Below are 22935 nucleotides of genomic sequence, written 5' to 3'. Positions count from 1 at the left end.
TTATATGTGGTTAAAAATGACTATTGCATGTAGAAGATATTAAACTTTTTCATATTTCCTAAAAATAAATGCCTAACTACAGAGAACAGCTCAGTTAGTGCTTTTGCATAAGAGAGAAATGAAATATACTCTTAACCTTTTGTAGACAGCAGAAAAATTATTTTCCTGTTCATTTTCTTCTCTGAAATCTGTTGACACATACTGATAAGAAAGAACACTGCAGTCAGTTAAATGAGGTCATTGTTCTGGAGCTCATGGAATGACTGCAGTTTCTTATCATAGTATAGCAACAGCCAGATGAGAGTAGGGGCTAGATTTTACCTCCTTTTTCCTCCTTACCAGCAGAAGGGAACAAACAAGTTGACCATGTTCCTCATCGGTTCTGAGGACATTAAAGTTAGAAAAGTGTATTTGTTGTAACAGAGCTGATGCTTCAGGTGAAGCTTCATTCACTTTCTTTCACGTGTCCATGAATAATTTGTTACTCGAATCGTGTCGATGTCAGATGGCAAACTGATCCTATCAGTCTGCTTACAGTGCAGAACAGGATGTTCATTAATATCACAGACTCCACAGTTCAACTCTGTATTTTGATCTGTTGGTTTTGTGGGCAAATACAGCTTGAATGACTCTAGAGGAAAGGTAAAAAAAATGGTCGTTTTGGGGAAGGTTCTTTTGTCTGCATTTGGAACCAGTGTACTTGGAGAAATCTGTCATCTTACAATGGAATTAGGATCACCTGGTGTGGATTGTTTGTTTCAATTTTTGTCTCCATTCTTTAGATCTCAGGATGCCCACGGACCAGAACTGATACTGCCTGCCAGTATTGAATTCAGGGAAAGCTGTGAGTAAATTGTGAAGTTATAATGCAGATCTGTGGACATGTATTCCTATAGTGTAATATTTCAGTTTGAAAACTTAAGGATAACAATCCAGCAATACAATTAATTTTGTTGAGGAGAGTGAACATAGGCTTCAGATATTAAGGCAGGTTCATGCATATGTAATTCTAATTGCATTGCAACTGTTTGTCCTCAGATATTCAAATTTAATTGTTAAAAAATTGTTAATTCCACCTCTTCAATACTACATTGAATTCATTCTGTTTTATTCATTTCTCTATGCCTTGCATAATAGTTTGCATCTTGTCAAAATCCATTTCATATAAAATCCAGTAAAGTTTAAATTTTAATTTATAATTAAATTTTTTGCTATCTTGGCCCCAGGCTTTTAAGGTCTCAGATTTGGTAGAAAAATACCATACCAGAGATTGTCCAGACTTCGGGTATTTGAAACTAAATAGATCTGTGAGCAAAGAGAGATTTTTATTAGTGTGAAGTTCCTGTATTAAGGAAGCTTTGTAGGAATAAAATAGACAAGAGAAACCTTGCATTTTCCTGTTTCTTTGAAGATGCAAATTTTCAGTGAAGAGAGAGGAAATAGTAGGGAAACTTTCCTGGTGATTGAATTTTGTAGCTTTATATGGAAGTGTCATGTTATTTTGCCTCAGTAACTGTTGTACCTAAGAGACAATTTAGAGTTCAAGTTCCTGTAAATTTCTCCTCATGTGCCCAGTTCACAAATAAAACCAGAAATCCTTTATGCCCCAATATGAAATTTATTTAGTTTTCTTTCCGTCTCTGGCTTTATGACGTCGTTTTTTTCTCCTCTTTTCCCTACAGCTGAAGATGCCTTCTTATCTGCTATTATAAATTACACAAATAGCTCAACAGTCCATTTTAAGCTGTCTCCTACATATGTTTTGTATATGACATGTCGGTATGTATTGTCAAGCCAGTACAGACCTGACATCACTCCTGCTGAGCGTACTCACAAAGTCATTGCAATAGTCAACAAGATGGTGAACATGATGGAAGGAGTGATACAGGTGAGTTTCTCTGAAAAAAAAAATGACAAGGGAATTAAATACATGTTGTAGATTATCTAGTAACCTTCTTAGTGTTTAACCAACTGTTGTTAAGGGTCAGACTAATACATGTATTAATTGGTTTTGTGTCAATGAATAACGTCAGTGGTAAGAAACTCTCCTGAGCGTTGTGGGAGGCTGGGTAGGGGCTGGTGCTCTGAAGATAGGTTTTCTGACAAGAAGTTAACTCTTCTGTTCTCTGTAAGGTAAGATCCTTGCAACCATTTCTGGCTGTGAGTTCTTGTAAAATGAGTTGGATGTGTTTGTTAAAGAATATAGTATAGATAAGTCACTTGCATGGATTGATATTTTAAGTGAACCTGTAAAAGAAACATGACCTAAGTTTTGATCCTGTTACTTTTACAACTTCTGTAACCACAAAAACGGTAATAAAACCTGACTTTTTGAACCAAGCTCATAAAATTGTTTTATAAAGGGAAATATGTGTTCACAAATGTTCCGACATCTTATATGTAGTCTGATGCTGTTGCTATTACCTGTGTAAGACTTCTACAGAAGCATAGGGAGAGTTCTGTTTTGTGTAGGAGTGCAGAGTAAGATCTACTGGGTTCTCTATGAAATTAGACAATACCTTGCATTGTGTAACTGTGGACAAAATGTAATGGTTATTTCCTGACAAAGGAGTCAGGTCAGGCATCCTCACTAACTAATTGATTATTGTACTTCTTGGACTGCAGGTTTTTCTCAGAGAAAAAAAAATGAAATATATTTCTATATTTATTAAAACACATACACTTGTTACAAAAAGTACTGCCATTGTAGCCTGGATAGAGCAGTGACCCTGCTGCTCTGGGCACTGTAATACAAGCATAACAAATGCATCAGTCCTACTTTAGAGAATTTACAGTACAAGTGTTATGCAAGAGGTTGACTAAGGGAGAACAGGAAAGTAAACAACAAGCAAGGGACATGAAAGTCACGGCAAACCAAAACTATTTAGCTTTTTTTTCAGATTTTGAAATGATTTAGTGTAGTTTTCAGCAGCAAGAATGTTGTAATTAGACAGCTCTAAACAGTTACAATAGACTCTCGCCTTTCACAAGAAGGGATGGATGGGAGAAAATGCCAGTGCTGAAGACACTTTAGAGCAAGAAAACAAAGACTAACCTTTAACTTACATTCTGAAGCTGAGAGGTTGAAAGGTGGTTTTCAATCCAAAGTGAAGAACTAGTATGTTGCTTTGAGTCTTGATGCTGTGGTACATGGATATTTGATATAGCTGAAATGGTATCAAAAGCTAAATGTTCAAGTTTAGCTATTAAAAAAAAAATCTGACTGTAGAAGAGTGAATTCATTCAAGTCAGAGAGGAGACCCTGGCAAGTAGTGGAGAACATGAAATGCAAAGACCCTGAACATAAGTAAACTTAGTTTGGAGAATGGGAAGTAAGTAGTGAAAGCATAGGCTTCAGATGTAATCTGGAAGTTACAGGGATGAATTAAAGTCAGTCACATGGTCTTTATAACAAATGTCAGCTAGTAACAATTAGCCTCAAAAGACTTGGGGTGTGTACAATGGGAAAGTGAAGATAAAAGTTCTGCTTTCATTGTGTTGAAAAAAGTGGACGACCATGTAGCACCTAGAAGATACTACAGAAGTGAACTCAAGCGTCAGTCTGATTTGAAAAGAAATCTAAGCTAGAAGAAATTGTTTGGTGAAAACATTTGTTTAGAACACTGAGAAGGGTTTCCCAAATAAAATCCATCCTTATGTTTGTTGCAAGCAAACGTATTTTATATAATCCTGCTAATAGTATTACAAAACTGTTAAAACCAAGTGTCTGGACTGTTCTTTGTGAAAACAGCCTTGCAACTCTGTAATTGCAATCGAATCTTGCCATGGTTTAGGCCCATCCAGGGACAAAAGACCACAATTAGACTCAAGTACCACAGAATTGCCAAAGGGCAGAGGCACCAGGTTGGCCCAGCCGGGCTGGAGGTAGGTCTGAACCCAAGAGCTAGGGGAAAGTCTGAGAACTCTTTACTGGTCTGCACTGCAACCCCCTCCCCCTGTTACCAAGCAAAAAGCAGCTCCTCACTAAACCATGACATATCTTTAACCTAAAATTTAAGGAATATGTCAACAAAGAAGGGGCACCTGCATTTGTGGTTTGCAAAAGGTTGGAAAGTTTGCAAACTAGTTGAAAGATAGAAGCTGAATAGAGTTGGAGATTGAAGAAAATTGGAAGCATATTCTTTCAAATGTCATACTGAAGAAGCTGGAGGAAAAGGGGAAAATTACAAATGTGATGAAAGAAAAGAACTTCAGTAAATGTGATGGTTAATGGGCTGGAAATCAAGAAATGCATTGATTCTAAAGCTTGACCGGGAAAATGTCATTAGCTTGGTCCTATCTCAGTGGAGTGTAAACAGTACTGACTAAGCTAAATCAAAATACTTCATCTAAGGCGTAGAATCAGTGCTTATATTGATGGCTGTCACAGTTCAATTACCATGCATCACAATAGCTTTTTTTGTGCGTATCTTAACTGTAAAGCATGCCTGCAGTGAAAGGGATCTGTGGGTGAGAGAGACAGAGAAGGCACATGGGAGGCAAGGGGAGACAGACATCCAAAATGGAAGCAGAGGGAAGGTGCACAAAGTCTTGTACTGTACTGTGGGACTGAAAGAAATTGCTTAGAGGCTAATTTTGCTTGCCTAGGTCATAAGGAGACTCAATAGCTTTCTGAAGTTCCTTAAGTTAGCTGTTAAAAAATCAGCTGTGACTTTCTGTAGTCTCTGCATTAGTTTATGCAAATATTATAGAAGACTTCATATGAGATAGGAGTAAAACTAGGGAGATCTATGAGAAGGGTCTCAGTGCTTTCAATAAAAATCTAGGAATAGAAACTTAATTCATATAAAAAAGACATTTTTTGGTATCCTTTTTTTTCCCCCTCTATCATTCTGTGGCATTTCAGATCCTCTGCAAGTTTTAACTTTTTTTTTTTTTGGTAGAAGGAGCATCTCCTTTTGTTCTGTACTAACACATCTTCAGCCAGTTCAGAATGTCTTGGTTGGAAAGGGAGAAGAAAGAAAAAAATATTGACAATTTGATTTTTTGAGCTCTAATTAAAATTGCAAGGGTAACAGCAAATGACACCTCAAATTTTTGCTTCTAAGCTTACTGTGTTGCAGGTGGGGGAGAGTGCTCTGATAGAAAGCCAAAAAGAATTAAGAGTTTAGTTTTAAATAGTCAGACAAACATATCTGGTGGGTTGTTTTTTTCTTATTGCTTAACACAGTGTAGCTTATATGTACCAGCATCTAAGCAGCTTAGCATAGTATTTCATTTGATTCTCTTTTGTTGTTTAAAACAGTCCTCCTATTCTTTAATTGAAAGGCCATGTATTAAATCTGTCCTGGGTGTTTTATGCTTTTTGTTTGCCTTTGTTTCTTTTGTTATGTTTTTGTTTTGTTTTGTTTTCTGGTGGGGAGTTTCTCTCCACCTCAGTGTGTGTTTGTACATTGTCTTCATTGCAGCAGTATGGGCAAGTAACTCAATAGATCTGTTACTTCAATGGCTAGTTACCCCATTGCCCGCAAAAAGTTTTGTGGGGTTTCTTCTTTATGGTGCACTGAGCATTGAATAACCAACTAGTCTGGGATGTCAGCTAGTACAGGGCATTCCTTGAATTAATTGTGATGTGGGCACTTCAGTTCTTGGCTGTTGTGCTACTAGTCCTATAAAAAGAATTCTTTTGGTTTTTTTTGTAAATGCGCTCAGTTGCATTGCAGCTACTGATTAATGCATCTGTGTATAACTGTCAACATAAGTGTTGTACCTTCATATTTAGTGTTTGATTTCTAAAGCTATCATGATTGTTCACAAGTTTCTTTCTTCTATTCTGTTTGATTTCCCTCGTCCGTTTTTCTCCAGGAGGTAGACCAGGTTGATCAGGTAGGATATATTGCTGGGAACTGATCCTAGCTACGTTGGCTTAGCTCAGTTTCTCATGCTGCTTCCATATCAAAATACAATACTCAAACAGCTGGACTTGAACAGTTCATAACACTCATTCAGCAACTGGAACATGCAGTACTAAAATCCTTTTTTGACTTTGCAACTTTTACGGCATTCCATAATTTCCGCTTAACGCACTTCAATGTGGATATGAAATGACCAAAGTTCTTTTTCTTCCCTTTATTTTCTTTTTTTGTCGTTTGTGGTTCCTATTCTTTGGATTTCATCTGAGGTTGCCTGGCCTGGCATTTGTGGTCGGGAGATGGTGAGATAGATCAGTACTTGATACTGAATCACCTGGTATCAAAGCCAGTGAGCGCAGTATCAGGACGCCAGTGGATAGTAGTGAATACGCGCTTAAAAGTGCACAGATTACCAGATACTGCATTCCGCTAAGCTCTTAGCACTATGTAACTAGATGCTTATGCTGTGGCTTTATTGTTATTGGCAATTTAACAGAATTTTATATGTTCAGTGAACGTGTTAAAATTGGATTTACCAGTTAAAGTGATTGCAATGTTCTATTTAAACATTATTGCAAATATCTGGTATCTGAGATATGTCTGGTGAAATGGGAAAAGGTACTGGTCTATCTTTTGGAGCCTTTTTAAGCTGCCTTGCTTTATCAGAAATCTACTTCCTTGTATTATTTCTTGCTTCTTTCTGCTTACAGAAACAGAAGAATATTGCTGGGGCCCTTGCCTTTTGGATGGCAAATGCGTCTGAATTACTGAATTTCATAAAGCAAGACCGAGATCTTAGCCGAATTACTGTGGATGCACAAGATGTTTTGGCACACTTGGTTCAAATGGCATTCAAGTAAGGCTGTCAAACTTACATAGCTCTGTGGGTTTTAGAATAACTACATATTTTTTCCAAATTTTAGGTATAGCAATAGTGACCTTTGTATATTGTTAAATATCCAAGAGGAGGACTTACTTAGAAGACAAACTTGGCATACTTTTTTTGACAAATATCTTTTTTGGTGAATATGGATCACTGGCATATGCAGGGCAGCTTATCCGTTAGCTTCACTTGTGATAGTTGAGGCTGTCAGTGAGAATTCAAGGGAAATGTTATTTAAATTCGGTTTGTGTTGTTTGCTTTTTCTTAATTTAAACTTTTTATGGTGATGTTATGAAAGGTTATTTTTGCTGTTAATACATGGCTTAAGTATTTATGGTTCTCTAATGAACCTTGTGTTCTTTAAGGGCTTCTAATTATATTCATGATCTACTGCTTGCACAGTGGTTTTTCTGCACTTTTTGTTAAAAATGTAAAGACATGTTTTGGCTTGGGGTAAAATCAGGTATCCAATGGGAAGGAGAGCCCTCTGAGGAAAGGATCCTTGAACAAAGATAACAGTGATGAGTAAGCACAGTGCTAAGCAAGAAGAAAGACTTAATTTTTGTACATATTTGGATTTTCCCCCTCTGCCTCCTAGCCAGGATTGAACAAGTGTGTCTCAGCAAATTTGTCTCTGAAATTAATGTTTAGAGAAGTCCCAGTGTACCTTGGGTGGCTTATACCTAGCCTTCCCCCACTTGTAAGGTGTATATTTTAAATGTAGTCTTTTCATGCTTCTATAATACCACAGAATATAATATTTCTCCTTTTTATATCATCTAAAGATTTGGATACCCAACCATGGTATTTAGCTTTAAGGGAGAATTGTAAAACGCAACATGTAGTATATAGCAAATGGCTATTTTGACAAAGTCTTTCAATTTTTGTACCAGCTCTAAATTACTGTTGATGAAGCTATGCCTTTTTGCCACAGATCAGTGTTTTGGATTGCTGTCCAGAAAAAAATGTTTGTTACTTCAATTTGCTGGATCGTCATTAAAGACAAAATATTTCTGTGACTAGGAAGGATTGGCACTGTATTTTTTCCGTGTATGTGATGAGCAAACTGGATGGAAAAGGGTGTTTCTGAATTACAGCTGTGTGTAAATTCCCGCCTAAGTACACTGTAACATGGAAGATTCCAAATGGATGCATTAAACTGTCGAAGAACGGAAGTGTGGAATATGTATTTAGAAAGCAAATAAAAAGCACAACAGAAGCGTGAAAAGAAAGAACTGTGCTGTGAAAATGTTACTTGATGGTAACAACTGGCATACATCAGAATTGGTTGAGATTGCCTTGACTTTTGTATTCTAACTATTGAAGGTATTTAATTAAAAATGTTACCAGTGAAACAGAAAGGAGAGTTGTAGAAAGCCATGAAATACCTTTTTTGTACATGTGATTTACATTTTCATTCACTTTTAGTTTCAGTTCTTAACAGAAAAAGTATAAATTAATTACTGAAAACAACATTAAAGAAGTGTTTATTAGAAGAAAAAGTATACTAAAATAAACTTTTTCTTTCTCAGTAGTTAAGGCAAGAGAAATATAAGAAACAAAAAATTGTTTACACAAAACCCTGGGACCATTTCCAGGTCTTGTGCATTGACTCAGAATAGGAAAATTATTTCTTTTTAATGCTACTCTTGATGCATTTTAAAACAGAGAAAAGTGTATTCCTGTTTGCTTCTTTAAGGTTGCAAAAACTACTTTTTTCCAAAGTTTAGCATGATAGCATCTCTTGATGTAGCGTATGGCCTTTGTTTACAAGTGTGGTAGCAATACTGGATTTAAGTTGCTGTGTTTGTTCCCTGACAACTTGATTCTTTTTCCAGCACTTTCAAGAAAGATATGGGAGAACTGGTCTTTCTGGGCTTTTAAAAGTAGTATTCAGTTCCCCATGACACAGTGATTTCAGGAAACTTTTAGTTCAATAAATCTATTTTCTTTAGAAGCAATCATAAGGAACCAGTCATACAGGATTTTAAAATTTCTTTTTTTCCTCTCCTCTCTTCCAGGTATCTGGTTCATTGTCTGCAATCCGAGCTTAATAACTACATGCCAGCGTTCCTTGATGATCCAGAGGAAAATAATCCTCAGAGGCCTAAAATAGGTTAGACTACTTGATCTTCTTTTGTGTCTTCTAAACCCTGCAATTAATTAGTAATAAATACAATTTTCCTTAAGTCATATAACATTGACAAGTTGCCCTAACCCCTGAAAATTGTTTGGATCAATTTTGTGAAGATAAGAGAGGACAGTAGCGACATTCAAATGATCCATATTGGGTACATTGAATTGGAATTTCTCAAGTTGCAATTTTTGTGTTGGTTTGTCTGTTGTTCTATGTGTAACTGTATTTTTGAGAGGCATCTTGTTCTGAACCCTTCTATTAGGTAGATGAAGACGTTAATTAGCTGTGCCCTTAGCCTTCTTTTATGTAGGATGAGAGAAATTCACTTCTATCTCCCTCTTTTATATCATTCTCTCCAACCCCCTAATCATCTGGGTGTTTCTTTGCTGACTTTGGCTCTATTAAATTGGTATCTTCCTTGTGCTGGGGAGTCTAAAAGTGGATGCTGTGTTACAGATGCAATCTTACAAATGCTGAATGCATAGGACAGATTGCTTCCCTCCTTTTGCTGGTTTCATTTCTGTGAACTTAACGCTTAGTATGCAACTGGTTGGCTGCCTTTCAAGCCAAGAACGTGTTGCTTAATCACATTCAACTTGATTCTTACCAGGGTGTCTACATTATTTTCAGTGGAGCTTCTTTCTATCCAAATGACACACAGCCTATGTACTTATTCCTTCCTCGATTAAGGACTTGACAGTTGCCTTTCGACTTCATGAAGTCCCTTTCAGGCCATTTCACTGGCCTGCTGAGGCCCTTCTGAAAAATAGTGCTGCCCTTCAGTGTCTCAGTATTTGCCTCCACATGTCATCTGTGAATTTACTGAGAATGCACTGCATCCAATCACTCAGGTCATTCATAAAATCATTAAACAGTATTGGTCCCATCCTGAATCCATGAGGCAAGCCACTAATAGCTGAGTGTCAGCTGGACTTCATATCCACACATCCACTGAGTCCAGTGGTCCAGCCAATTCTCTACCTATGTTACCATTTGGTTATGCAGTCCTTACCTCAGCAGTTTCTCTCTAAGGATGTCATGGGAGAATCTAACAAAGTATCTCCCAGGCACTAAGGTTAACTTGACTGGCCTTGTAGGCTCCTGCCAAGGATCCCTGCCACAATGCTTCAAATATGATAGTGCTTTGGAGTAATGTCAGCCTTCCTGGGTGTTCCTGTCCATGGGACCATTCTAGTCATGTGTGCTGTCCCACTATGTCTGTAATCCCAGCTCAGTGACGGGGCTCAGACTTCTAATGGCTCTGGTTGTTTTCTATGCTGAACACATTCATGCACAGGCCCCTAAGGCAAAACTCACAGTTGTGCTTTTCATGGGGAATGTATGTTATCTAGCCTCATGACTAGAGGAGAAAATGCAAAGTGTAAAGCATATTCAAGTTTGAAGGGATTAACGGGATAAAAAGGTTAGGAAGGTTTTATACAAGAGTGACATTCTGAGGAATTGAAGTAAAGAATATCTGCAGAGCTATTAAGTACACTCATTCTGTTCCACTATGAAGAGTATTTGTACAAATTCATATGTATATGGGTCTTTTGAGTATCAAGCTTGCTGAAATTGCTTTTTCCTGTGTAGAACATTGTAGGACGAATATAAAGATGTGCTGTTTTGGCTTTAGTACCCTGTACTGTAAAAGAGAAAACTTTCTGGGACACAAACCTTGAACAAGTGCCAAAATGACAAGGGAAAAAAGTCATAGAATCATAGAATGGTAGATGGAAAGAAGCCAGATGATGTTCATTATTTCAGTTATTTTTCAGCTGCTTTACTGATTTCTGTCTTAGAAGACAGATTTTATTTCTTTTTATCAGTCACAATACTATGTTTCAGAGCTAAATTTGATGGTCTCTTCAATAGACATTTCAGATAGAAGTAGTGACTTGAAAGCAGGCTTGGAGATAAATGTTCGGCTTTCATTTATGCATTCCACTAGGAAGTATATAGGGATGTTTGGTCTTAATGAAGCCAACAGGACATCCTTATAGCTTCTTACATAAATCTGCAGTGAACTAATAGACAAAAGGAAATTTGAATTACATTTCAAGCTACACATGTGTAAACAGGAGGTGCATTGTGCTGTTGAAGTACATCATGCGATGCATATAGTTTCTGCTGAAATTTTTTTAATACAGATTGATATTTAACTGTAAGAAGCTATGGAATAATTCCAATATGAAAAATAACAGTAAAAATAGTTTTCTCAAGCGGGGACATGATCTAAGTGTCAAATGCAACCAGTTATGAACTTGTATGGTAAATATTTCCCCAAAAGAATTTTCATATTTGGAGTTAAAACACATTTCAGCTGTCAGTTTAATCTTGAAAACTACAAAGCAGTGAATTTGTTTCTGAAAGTCTGCATAACTTAAATACACGTAGGTTCTACTTAACATTCACCAACCTCGATTGGGTAGCTGATGTCATTATTTGTGGCCTAAAACAGTTGTACACTGAAGTATGTGAATGTAATTTGCTTTGTGTTTTATCTCTGTAGATGATGTGCTGCATACTTTGACTGGAGCTATGTCCCTGTTGCGACGATGTAGAGTGAATGCTGCTCTGACTATACAGCTCTTCTCCCAGCTGTTTCATTTTATCAACATGTGGCTTTTTAACAGATTAGTTACGGCCCCAGATTCAGGGTTATGTTCACATTATTGGGGAGCTATTGTTCGTCAACAGTTGGGCCATATTGAAGCCTGGGCAGAAAAACAGGGCTTAGAATTGGCTGCTGATTGCCACCTGAGCAGAATAGTGCAGGTGAGTGTGTATTTCTGACTAACACTTCTCCCATAATTATATATTTAAAGAGAATATTTGTATATTCTTTGCTCCTACACAATAGCCCGTGGACAAGTGTAGCTTGTGCGAATCAGTCCTGGAACAATGAAGTGGAATGCAAAACCACAAGGTGTTTTCGATGTCATTAGTATTTAAGTTGCAAGTTAAAATGAATAATTAGTGCTTTTAGCCACCATGCTGTTCAATTTCTGTTCATAAGACTGAGCTTTAACTATGCTGAACAGAGATAAGAAGACTGGCTGAAAAATTGCTATGCTTCATGTATAAAAGTTTTAGTATTAATTCAGCTTGTAGGTACAGGAGATAGATTTAGTGATTGTTTTGGGGATATTTACTTCTGTAACAAATCTGACTACTTACTTTCTCTCTTAACTGTCTCTCATCTAAAGAAAACTCAGAAACAATGCTTAAAGGTCCCTTCTGATTTGGATTTGTCTCCTATTTGTCTTATTTTTTTGTTTAGGCAACCACATTGCTTACCATGGACAAGTATTCACACGCAGATGTTCCGAATATTAACAGTACTTGCTTTAAGCTGAATTCTCTGCAGCTGCAAGCTTTGTTGCAGAATTATCACTGTGCTCCAGATGAACCACTCATCCCAACAGTAAGCCTCATCTATCACTTATTATACCATTTAACATACGTGAGGAATATAGACTTAAAGTAAAAACACCGCCTCAAAATAGTTATCTTGTTGATTGGTTTAGAATTGTTACAAGAAGAATCAGTGGGCAATCTACTCTCCACACAACAAAAAATATTCGTGGTGTTAGCCTGCGTCTGGCCACCAGTTTTGACGGGTATGCTTCACTGTAACATGAGCAGGATATTACCAAAACTCTCTCTTCCATAGGTAGAATTCCACAGTTTATTATTGTTGTTCTTTAGGGACCCCCATGGAAACATAGTGCTAGATTTGACAGGTCTTTGTGTCAGAGGGAGGATTACAATATGGTTACTTTTTCCTGTTGTAGTCAAGTGGTATTTGAGACTTCTTTGTTCCTTGCTGTGAAAGTCTTACTCAAAGTCTTAATTTATTGATGCAAAATCTGAAAAATTCCAAGGCTTGGAATTTGTTCAAAGGAATATAAAAGTATTTAGTTCTATATACTTTACTTTGATGCAATTCTTTTAAAAAATACCACCTTTTGTAGTAAAAAGGCCCTTCCTGAAGAGCACTTCTAAAGACGGACTGGATTTATCCGTCTTCCCCCTGGAAATTTGCTGAAAGCCAACATTTAGATGAGAATGCTTATATTGTTTTGTCTCGGCTGTGCTCTGCATTGTACTGCAGTAATAAAATTTTTTTATCAAGCTTACAGTTTCTGAGTTAAATGTTGGTGTAACTGGGAGAAGATTAAGACCAAATTGTTAACCCGGTCTTGAGAGCTGAGTAAAGCTCTAGAAAGAAACTGGAAATCACATCTGAGTCTTTGATAAAGCAAATACTTGTGGTAAAGGAACTCTATATGTAATATTTTTAGCTCCTAAACTAGGGAACTGTATATACTGTTGGTCCTCTGTGTCTTTGTGTCATGATGGAATTGAAAATCCTGTTTTAAACAAGTAGTCTGTTTCTTTTTTTTTAGTCTCACAAAAGTATATATGCACTCAGCAAAATGTGAAGATATTACGGCTGACTGTTATTACACCTCTGTATGTGTGTGTTGTCTGCTATATACTTTTAAGTGTAGCTCTCATATCAAGTGAAAACATGCACTGCAAGTTTTGAAAATAGTGAAGTCAAATACTGCTGTTACATTCTCTAAATAGATAATCTATGATATTTAACCAAATCATGCAATGTAATGTACTAACTGCATGTAGTGGAGCCAAAGCATTTTTATATTTTCTGAATTTCTTGAAGTTTTAGTATTAATGTTAGATTATGTGAAAATTACATTCCTCGGTGAAAATTACTCCTTTTTAACAACAATGTTTTTCTGCTTTCTGTCCAGGAATTGATAGAGAATGTAGTAACTGTTGCAGAAAATACGGCTGACGAACTTGCTCGCAGTGATGGCCGAGAAGTCCAATTGGAAGAAGATCCTGACTTACAGCTACCTTTTCTTTTACCAGAAGATGGCTATTCCTGTGATGTTGTCAGAAATGTCCCAAATGGTTTACAAGAATTTTTAGATCCACTCTGTCAGAGAGGTTAGTTCTTCTTTTGTTTTACTGTAGTAATCTCTCTTTTGGTGTAGTGATCATAGAACACAAAATATATTTTTAGTTAAATGTAAACCACTTTCTTTGTGTGTATTTCAGTCTTTTTGTACCATGTTCTTTAAATATTTGCTTTTGCAACCCATAAAAGGTACACAGGAATTTGTAATCCTTACCCCTTCTCCCCATGCCTTTCATTCACTTTCAAGGTTCAAATTAACCAGTGCTGAATTAGTAGTGCCTACTGGAACTTTATTTTTCCCTTTGCTCCAGAGCTTTTCAGGATATTGGTGCTATAGCAGCAAAAATTTACAAAAATGTAAATTTTGTAATTCTTCAACAATTTTACAGTTGACTTACTAGCTAGTGTGAATAGTTAAAACATTTTTTGAACTCATTAGCTCCTTTTCTATGGATGAAAAAAAACATGAGCTATTTAATGTTCATCAGCGTCATTTGTAGTCCAACAAAATTTCAGATGACAAGTAGAGAGCTCTTGTGGTTGACTGAAAGTGACCTCAACTTAAAGTAAAGCAAGGGGTCTGTCAGGACATTTACAGTAAACAAACAAGTTCTGATCCTTAGCTTGTGCTGCTGAATTTTCTTAGACACTTTTTTTGTTACATAATATCTTAATTGCTTTTTAAGCAGAAAATTATTCTTTAAAAATGCTCACAGGAATATCACAGCAGGTAGGACAGCAAAAGAGGCTATTGACAAAGCAAACTTAACTCTATCCTGCAGTGAAGTTTTGCAGTTGTTGGTTCCAGCTTAGGTTATAGAAAAGCCATGTTCTCTCATTGAAAAATATATAGTAGGAAATTGACTGTTTTGGAAGTATATTAAGTTGCAGAGGATGCAGTCTCGGTACTAAGACTACTAGAATAAGTTCTTTAATTTTCAAGTATGACTCAATTGCCATACAAATATCTGTGTAGTTATTACAAGTAAGCCCTTTTTAATACATACATTCAAAATTTTACTTTTTTAGGTATCCTAAAGTTATCCGAGCAACTGGTTTGTGTAAATAAGAGGTGTAAACTGAAAGATGGTCTTTTTGAGCAGGAGAATCTTACCCATTTGGATGGAGTGATTAGTAATATGACTGTGATGTGGATTGTCACTGTCCATGATTTAGGAGAAAACTTTAGATATCTCTCAGCTGTTGTAGCTCCTTTTGAAAAAAACAAAGAATCTAGGAATTGCATCAATTGAAAAAAAAAACAAATTCAAAACCAAAACCCCACTTGTAATTGTATTAAAAAAAGTAATGCCTCCAAGTGAAGCTCTGCCAAATTTATGCTGAGAGAGCTTGCCTGAACTCTCTGCAAAGCAGATTTCTGTGATATGGTCTTGTCTGGAGTTCTAGTAGTTTGTATTCTAAGAGATGATTTGGTGTTTCATGTCTCTTTTGAATATAGTTGGCATAAGCAGTATTTTGCAGCCCTAGAATTCCCTATGAGCTTGTAGTGTTTTTAAATATTTCTGTTTCTCAGAAGCAGCAGTGACTATAGAACTGTAGAATTTTGTAGATGCCATAAAATTGCAGTGAAGTGCTTAATGGCATCTAAGATGAAAGATTCAACATACTAATGAGTATAAAAACATAAATAGTACTATTTCATATTTCCTTATGTCAGGCTATTTGATTTTACGCCATCTGTTGAGAAAATAACCATGTCAATGTTACTTTCTCTTTTAGGTTTTTGTAGACTAACACCTCATTCACGGTCACCAGGAACGTGGACAATATACTTTGAAGGTGCAGACTATGAAAGTCACCTGTCACATGAGAATGCTGAGCTAGTAAGTATTGGTTCGGTGAATGATTGTTAAAATTGAATATTGTTTTCTTGGCAAGCCATTGTGTTTTACATTATGAGTTTTAATTCTTATTAAGAAGAACAGGCTTCATTGTTTGACATGTAGTTGATCAGTGATTTGGTGAATTTAAGTAACTATTTGTAGATTTTTCTAAGTCAGTTTTTCTGGGCTGTGGTATGGTATAATTCTCATATGAGCAAACTTTGTCTGTTGTGTTCCCAAACCCTGGGGGTAAACAGTGAAGAAATTCCTATTAAACAGGCAAAAACATATGGACATGCATCTGTACATAACTCCTAATGTGACTGGAGCTGCAGACTGCTTTTACTTATAAACTGGCAGCTGCTAACTAAATGTTTCGTATTGTTGTAGTCTGGTACTTTTTCTTCTTGTAGGTTTTCAGGAAGAATTCTTTACTTTTCCTTTTAATTATTAAAGAAAGGTTTCACTTCAATATGAGGTGGCTTTCTTTTTTTTTGTTGTATGGTTGTTGGATTTTTGTAGTATTTTTTTTGAATATGAGATATCTAAGAATATATGAAAGCTACAGAACAACTTGATTTTCAAAAGATGGCAGCTAAACATGAAATACTTTTTACAGCAACTAGAGAGAAATAGCTTCATATTTGTAATTACTATTTCAATGAAACCAGGAAGGCTAATATGAAACTGCAATGTACTTATGTTCCTAAGACTTTCTATGAAAAATACTTGCCCTTCACTGTTGACAGGGACTTGAAGGCTTCATTTACTCTGTTCAGAACCCAACATTTGTTAGATGACACTATACAGTCTTCTGTAGGCTGCAGTGGCCTAAAGAAGGCGTTTATCTTACAGAAGAGAGCATTTCCTATATCTGTGTGATTGATAGAACAAAGCCCAGTCTTGAACTGATAAACCAGGCTCTGCAGGCTTGGTAAATGGATATTAGACTGAGAGCACTCTTGAGACATTATGATCTTCCTCCTCCCTTTACTCTAAAGAAATGCATTTTTTAGAGTTAGTGTAAACAAAAATCTTCAGAAATTGTACTAGGTACTTCCTGTTACTCATACTAAGAAAAAGCTGAAGTAATTTCTGGCCAGTCTTCCTTAAAAGGGCTTGATAAAAATTGCAGGATGCGTGGATGCTGCTATTTCATTCATCCATGGAAATGAATGTCATGTAAGACTCATCAAATAACCTGATCTAATCAATCTTCTCTCTGGTGCTTGTACGTTCGTTGAATGTACTGAGCTTGAAAGTACTAGAAGTCTTTAGTCTTAGTGTCTGAATAGTGAGGTTGTTTTGGTGGGGCGTTCCTACTCCCCAAGCCTAAATTATTCTCACAGTTCTGCTTTTGTTGGTAGCCTGGGGTTTGCCCAGACTAGGCAGTTCTCAAGCTCTCACTGGAGATTTTCTTTTATTCTTAGACCAAGAGAGAAATTCAGTATGCATAATGGCAAAGTTATGTTCCCAGTTGCTTACCTTTTCCAGTGTGTATGTTCTTTGTTGAATTAGTTTAATAACATTTCAATGTAAATTAATGGAGAAAGTCCTAAATAAAGTAGAAACAGATTCTGTTTTGCTATCCATGACACAGGAGAGCTGAAATACCCCTAGCTTAAAATATACTTACTTTTTAATATCCTTTAAAGTAATTTCCTTTGCTTATATTTTTACTTTGTTATGGGTCTAGTGGAACTTGCAGTTACTAGGTTTTAATATGAATACAGGCTAAGGTGCTCATGTGCTTCAGCTAATGAAGGCTGGATTGGCAACTTCTTGAGTAGGGGGAACTGGCTAAGGTGCACAAAAAAATACAGAACATGCTTGGATGCTCAGGCTGTTTTCAAGTTAGTGTTTTCAGAAGTTAAAATTTTTTTATCTTTCTTTCAAGGCTTTAACTCTGCCTTGGAAATTAGTTGGCCTCTTTATAGCTTTGTAGAACTATTTTCTTCTAGATGAAGCACTAAAAACTGTGCTCCACATAGATCACTCTCAGCTTTCTAATAGGGCCCTGCCTCTGCAGTCTGAATTTCAGTTTTCATTACAAGTTACACTGTCATTAAAAATACACTTCAGAGCTTCACCAGTGTTTGTAACACAGATGTAGTATTTGATAATGTTCATCAAATGTTAGAGATTCAACCTTTCAAATGGAGTACCAAACATACTGATTGTGGATGAACTGTTGTGCACAATAATTTTCTTAGCCTGTAAGTTAATGTGAACTCTTCTCTTTTTTCTTCTTTCTCTTTCCCTGTTTGACAGGCTCAGCCATTGAGGAAAGAACCTGAAATTATCACTGTAACACTAAAAAAACAAAATGGAATGGGCTTGAGCATTGTTGCTGCCAAGGTATGGAAGTCAGTTTGCTTGTTACTGAAACAAGTTGGGTTTTTTTTTTAGTTAGCCTGGTGTGAAAATATTAATGGAAAAATCTATTTCCCTTAAGTTGGTTGTGAAGATCATGTTGATTTTACTTTTATTCTGGCCGGGTAATGTTTCTGTAAAATGCACAAGTGTGAACAATACAAGAAGATGCATAATATGGATGTAGTTATCGTGACATTTTAAGTTTAAACATCTGCTACAGATTTATTCATTTTTCAGAGCCAGAATTTGGCGCTGTTGTCAAATGGAATTAGTAAACAGGCTTATTTAACAGTTCTGAAAATTAGCAGAGGAAAAAGCAAGAAATAAAGAGTAAAGTGTATAGGACTTTTTTCCATTTTCTGAATAAGTAATAGAATTCCAATACCTACGTTGAAGTTTGTATACTTTATGCTATGAAGACGACACTTTTATCTTTTTCGCAGTGTCCAAATGCACGTATCACTTCAGTTTTGCTTCTTTAGAGAGCTACAGTCGTTAAGTGGCTTGGAAGGAGGGCACACGCCTTGCCCTGACTTGCTGAAATTGTGGGTGTGTGCTGCTCTTACAAGCACTAGATAGGAACATGTAGGATGCACCTACAGCTCCAGCCACCAGATGGAGGACTCCGCTAGTTGGTTGTTTTTTCTTCATAAACTGGGTCACGCAGAGCAGACAGTCTTTTGAGTTCTAATGTTTTTGTAAATCATACAGTGGTGATATCCAAAAGTCTCTGTTGTAATTATATGGTGTACAACAGATAGAACAAGTCTTTCCTAGTGTCTCTATCAGTGTAGTACATGAAACTTCAGAGTGGTGTAGTCCCACATGGCACCTAGTACATGGGCTGAAAACATGATTTGTTTACTGCGTTGAAGTACTTAGTCTCTCCTTGAAATGGTAAATTTGCATGGTATCAGCTTTTAAGAATTTTAAGGTATACCAGATGTCAGGTATTTGTTTCTAAGAAACAGCAGCTACAAACAGCGTTCCCGTGTGACCCGATGTAGGCAGACATGTATGAGCAGGGGCATTGGACTAGATGATCTCTAGAGGTCTCTTCCAAACCCTACCATTCTGTGATTAAGGAATCTATTTCTGAAAAATGTAACTCGGTATTCTGATCTAATTTTTGGTGGAGTTGGTTATTAATTTGAGAAGCAAATACTAGATCGCAAGATATATCAGATTAAATGTGTATCAGACTTGTGACTGCCATCTGCAATTCTGTTAAATGTTTCAAAATGTGCAGTGGAAACTTGGTGGGGTTTTTTTCCACTTTAAACTGTGAAATCTGATTTCTCATGTTTAGAGAAGCAGGATATAATGGGGTTTCCCTTTTCACTGGAGTTGACTGACTTCTCTGTGTTTGTTTTAACAACTGATACACTTAGTTTAAATTAGCAGTACTAAACAGTGCTGTTGATGTGAGGCTTGATTTTGGAGTTTGTTACAAATTATTTAACCAATTTCATGATTTCTATAACATGGTCACTGATAGAAGCAGCAGATTCATCTCAGTATGGTTGCAGAAACACTGGTTCAGACAGGGATTGCATTTCATCATGTTGCTCTGTGACTGCCACAGTACTGAAATGCTGTTTTTAAAAAGGTTACATCTTGAATATCAATCTGAAATAAGCAAGGAGGAGATTTTTATCTTTTGTTTCATTTGAAGTCAACAGAATGTTCATTGGATAGAAATAATTGTCTTGCATTAAGTGTTGAAACAAGTTGCTGTAGTAGTTAAGTAGGATTATTTTTAAGGAGTTATTTCAAGGCATTCAGAGTTGCTTATTTTAAGTAATAGCATGTTTTTCCCATAGTAGGCTTCATAAAAGCAACAAAGTAAGGAGGAGTACACTGGTACTAATTTTCTCAATCTGACCAGAGCAGAACACATGAGAGAACTAAGTGAGTGTGACTGAGAAATAGTGGGTGTATTTCTTCTTTCTATTCTTATCTTGTTGACTTTTACTAATACTTTTTCTGATATGTCTCAAGTCATTTATATTTAACCAACATAAAAATTCAAATTCTCATTCTTTCCTTTGGTTAAGGAAGATGGAGAAAGAAGTCTAATGGACTACTTGTTAAAATTTTCTAAACATGAACTGGATAGAATACTTAAAATGAAAGGGGCAAGTGTGAGAATAGATTTAGGTTTTTTTTAAACTTTTTAAATAGTAAAAGGTTATCTGTCAAATGCTCATGTGAAATTATTTGTATAGTTGAAGGAATGAAAGCTCATACTCGGTTTCAGAAATACAGTTACTGCTGCCATGCACAGGATCCTAGTTTGATTGCTGAGCCAATTACATTTATTGAATTTATTTGTTTCTCGAGTGCTTCAAAAGTGCTGTAATAAAAGAAAATGCAGCAGCTGGTCAACAGGTGTCCCTGTTCCAACTAGTGAAAGACAACCCTGAAATGATTCAGCTTGGCTTAAGAAAACAATTTGTTTTTTTCCTGTGATGTGCCAAAATTGTTGCTCTCACTAAGCTGTGAGAGTGCCTTTGCATATCAGCAGGACCTACCGTCCTTTTTAACTCTTAATGGGCTTCTTTTACCTGTCACTGGTTTTGGATGAAGTTGGTTGAAATGTAGATTGGTGGTATTTCAGGGATGAATAAAATGGGCAGATTCTCAGAGGTTGTGAAAAATATATTTCCTACTGACTGTTTTTCTTCCTTTTACCCATCACAAAAAAAAATCTCTGCTTTTCTAGTGGTCTGCACTTATCTCTGATGAAACACCTAACAAGTTTATCATTTGATAGTTCTTCAAGTTTTTGTTAGTTTGCAGGAGTTTGCAGGTAAAATTTGTGCCAATTCAGAGTTTTTAAGGGGAAATTTGATGCCATACTTTAAATTCTGTTTCCACACCAAATGTTCTTAATCAAGTGATTGTCACGCCTTCTATGCTGCAATTGAAAAAGGTGATTGAAGTTGAAGCTAAGGTTATGTATAAGCAGAGAAGTGACCCAACTTCCATTAAACTGCTGTGCACCTGCTTATTCTTACCATTCTTATTCCAGTTTGTGATACTAAGCGATTGTAAACACATTGACATTCATGTAAAAAAAAAACAAGACCAAAGGAGGTAAGTCAAGGAGTACATGAAAGTGTTAGGTCCTTGGGAAACCCTGTGGTTGATCATCTTTCTAAGTGCATTGCTTCCCATGAAATAAAAAATGAATACCTGTGAAATACAAGTTTTAAAGGCTTGCCAGAAGCAACAGAGAGAGCAGAAATGCCATGGATTGCCTAGGTCACCTCACTTTGCTGTAAGGGTATTTTCTGAGGCAGGACAGCACCTTTGAGCAACCATGTCATAAGCATGTGTGCTATATGCAAACATGCCAGGAAGAAAAAAAAAGTTGTGTTATGAAACAACTGTTAGCTGCCGGAGCGCTGTAAACAGTCTTGTGTTTGTTTGGGTTTTGTTTAGGTTTTTTAAATTAGAAAAACCTAACAGTGCTTCTTAAACCAAATACTTTACACAGATTTGTGGTTATATTTAAAGCTGCACTGTAAAGCTTCAGATGTGATCCAAAAAAAGTAACTTCTTGTTGTACTCTTTTGTAGGTGTTGCATGTTTTCTTACAGTAATACGCCTGTAGCTTTATTAACAGTAGCTTTTGTAATAGGTATATGGAAATGTAATTGGTAGGAGTGGTCAGGCATCAGGAACAGTATTGCTTTTTGAGGTTGTGTGCTGAATTTGGTTGCTCTAACCCGGAGAGATGTTTTGATGTTAAAAGCTGCCTGACTCCCAACCACATTGTGGTTAAGTTTTTATGAAATCCAGATGATTTGGAAGCAGCGTGTGCATGCAGTTTACTTTAAAAATATATCGCTTTTTGGGGGCTTTTGCATGTGACTTTTCAGCCATCTGTGGGCCAGCACATTGCTTCCTGTTTAATTTGGAGGGGTTTTTGTCTTTTGTACAAAAGGGCTCCCTTTTTGGTTTTTTTTCTAGCAGTTTTCAAAGTTTAATAAAGCCTCTAAAGTAAATGGAAGTCAGAACAGCATAACCGATTACGTAAGAGTCTGAATATTGTATTGGTTCTAGCTGGTGTTGATAAACGCTACACTGTGTCATAGCATCCAGCTCCGAGTTATCTTGATGGGTATCTTGGAAAATCCAGCAGACTAGAGCAGTAGTTGCTGTTGAGGGCTGAAAGAGAAGTGGAGAATTGTTTTTTTTCTTTCAAGGATCTGTAGTCCCCGAGATCAAAATGTGGTTTTCTGTTGTTGGAAGAACAGAATCCATGGTAAGTCTGTTAAGGTTTCTGTTGGGACTGTTTTTCTCTCAAGTTTCGAATACTATCTCTGTACTTTCTCCTGCTCTCTTGCTTGTTTAAACCTGCCAGTAGTTATTTGTTCGTGCAGCAACAATGTAATACAGCATGCAGTTAAATGTAGTCAGATGTTAGTAGCTAACTTTCTAAAATCTAGAAAGAAAAAACTAATTTTTTAGCTTGTCCTCTCTATGCGCTTCTCACATTTGTGGAAGTGACTATTAATATTTAAAGTTTCAGGTGTGATGACTGCTGTTTTACTGTGGCAGAGCATGAATAGCATGACCTGTGATCTGTTTACTTGTCATGTTAGTTGGCTTTAATCCAGGTTCCTCTAAAAGTCTGTTTTCTCTTTATAAAGCCTTAGTACGATAATTAAAATTGACATCCCAAACAGTATATATAAGATTTTTAATATTCTGTGGACCTTTCTGAAAGGACTAGAACGTGCAAATATGTTGCAGGTAGGGTGTCTCGTGTTCAACACATTCACAGAGTGAAGCATTTAAGTTCTGTTTAGATTACTATAGCACAAAATAAAGGGCTCTCGTGTTCTGCACAACGACAGAGC

At 36.5% G+C, this 22935-nt stretch overlaps 1 protein-coding gene across 16 annotated transcripts in view; it reads left to right on the top strand.

Moving 5' to 3' along the window:
- AFDN (afadin, adherens junction formation factor) overlaps positions 1–22935 on the top strand; it is a 122315-nt gene that overhangs the window by 63147 nt on the left and 36233 nt on the right. For 9 of the 16 annotated variants that reach the window (XR_009818328.1, XM_061991584.1, XM_061991582.1 and 6 more), the window contains exons 13-22: positions 783–844; positions 1683–1888; positions 5827–5847; positions 6584–6729; positions 8778–8872; positions 11406–11671; positions 12177–12320; positions 13675–13873; positions 15585–15688; positions 17960–18046. Coding sequence is in view for 15 of the 16 variants with exons in the window: in XM_061991584.1 (XP_061847568.1) it covers positions 783–844; positions 1683–1888; positions 5827–5847; positions 6584–6729; positions 8778–8872; positions 11406–11671; positions 12177–12320; positions 13675–13873; positions 15585–15688; positions 17960–18046 (1330 nt within the window). In the remaining variant the exon portion in view is untranslated. The remainder of the gene's footprint in view (positions 1–782; positions 845–1682; positions 1889–5826; positions 5848–6583; positions 6730–8777; positions 8873–11405; positions 11672–12176; positions 12321–13674; positions 13874–15584; positions 15689–17959; positions 18047–22935) is intronic. The other 7 variants (XM_061991587.1, XM_061991595.1, XM_061991586.1 and 4 more) reach the window with 1 other exon arrangement.

This window comes from Colius striatus, chromosome 2, assembly GCF_028858725.1.
Source record: "Colius striatus isolate bColStr4 chromosome 2, bColStr4.1.hap1, whole genome shotgun sequence".
In the NCBI taxonomy this organism is placed as follows: domain Eukaryota; kingdom Metazoa; phylum Chordata; class Aves; order Coliiformes; family Coliidae; genus Colius; species Colius striatus.
This window is presented reverse-complemented; position numbering and strand designations above follow the sequence as displayed.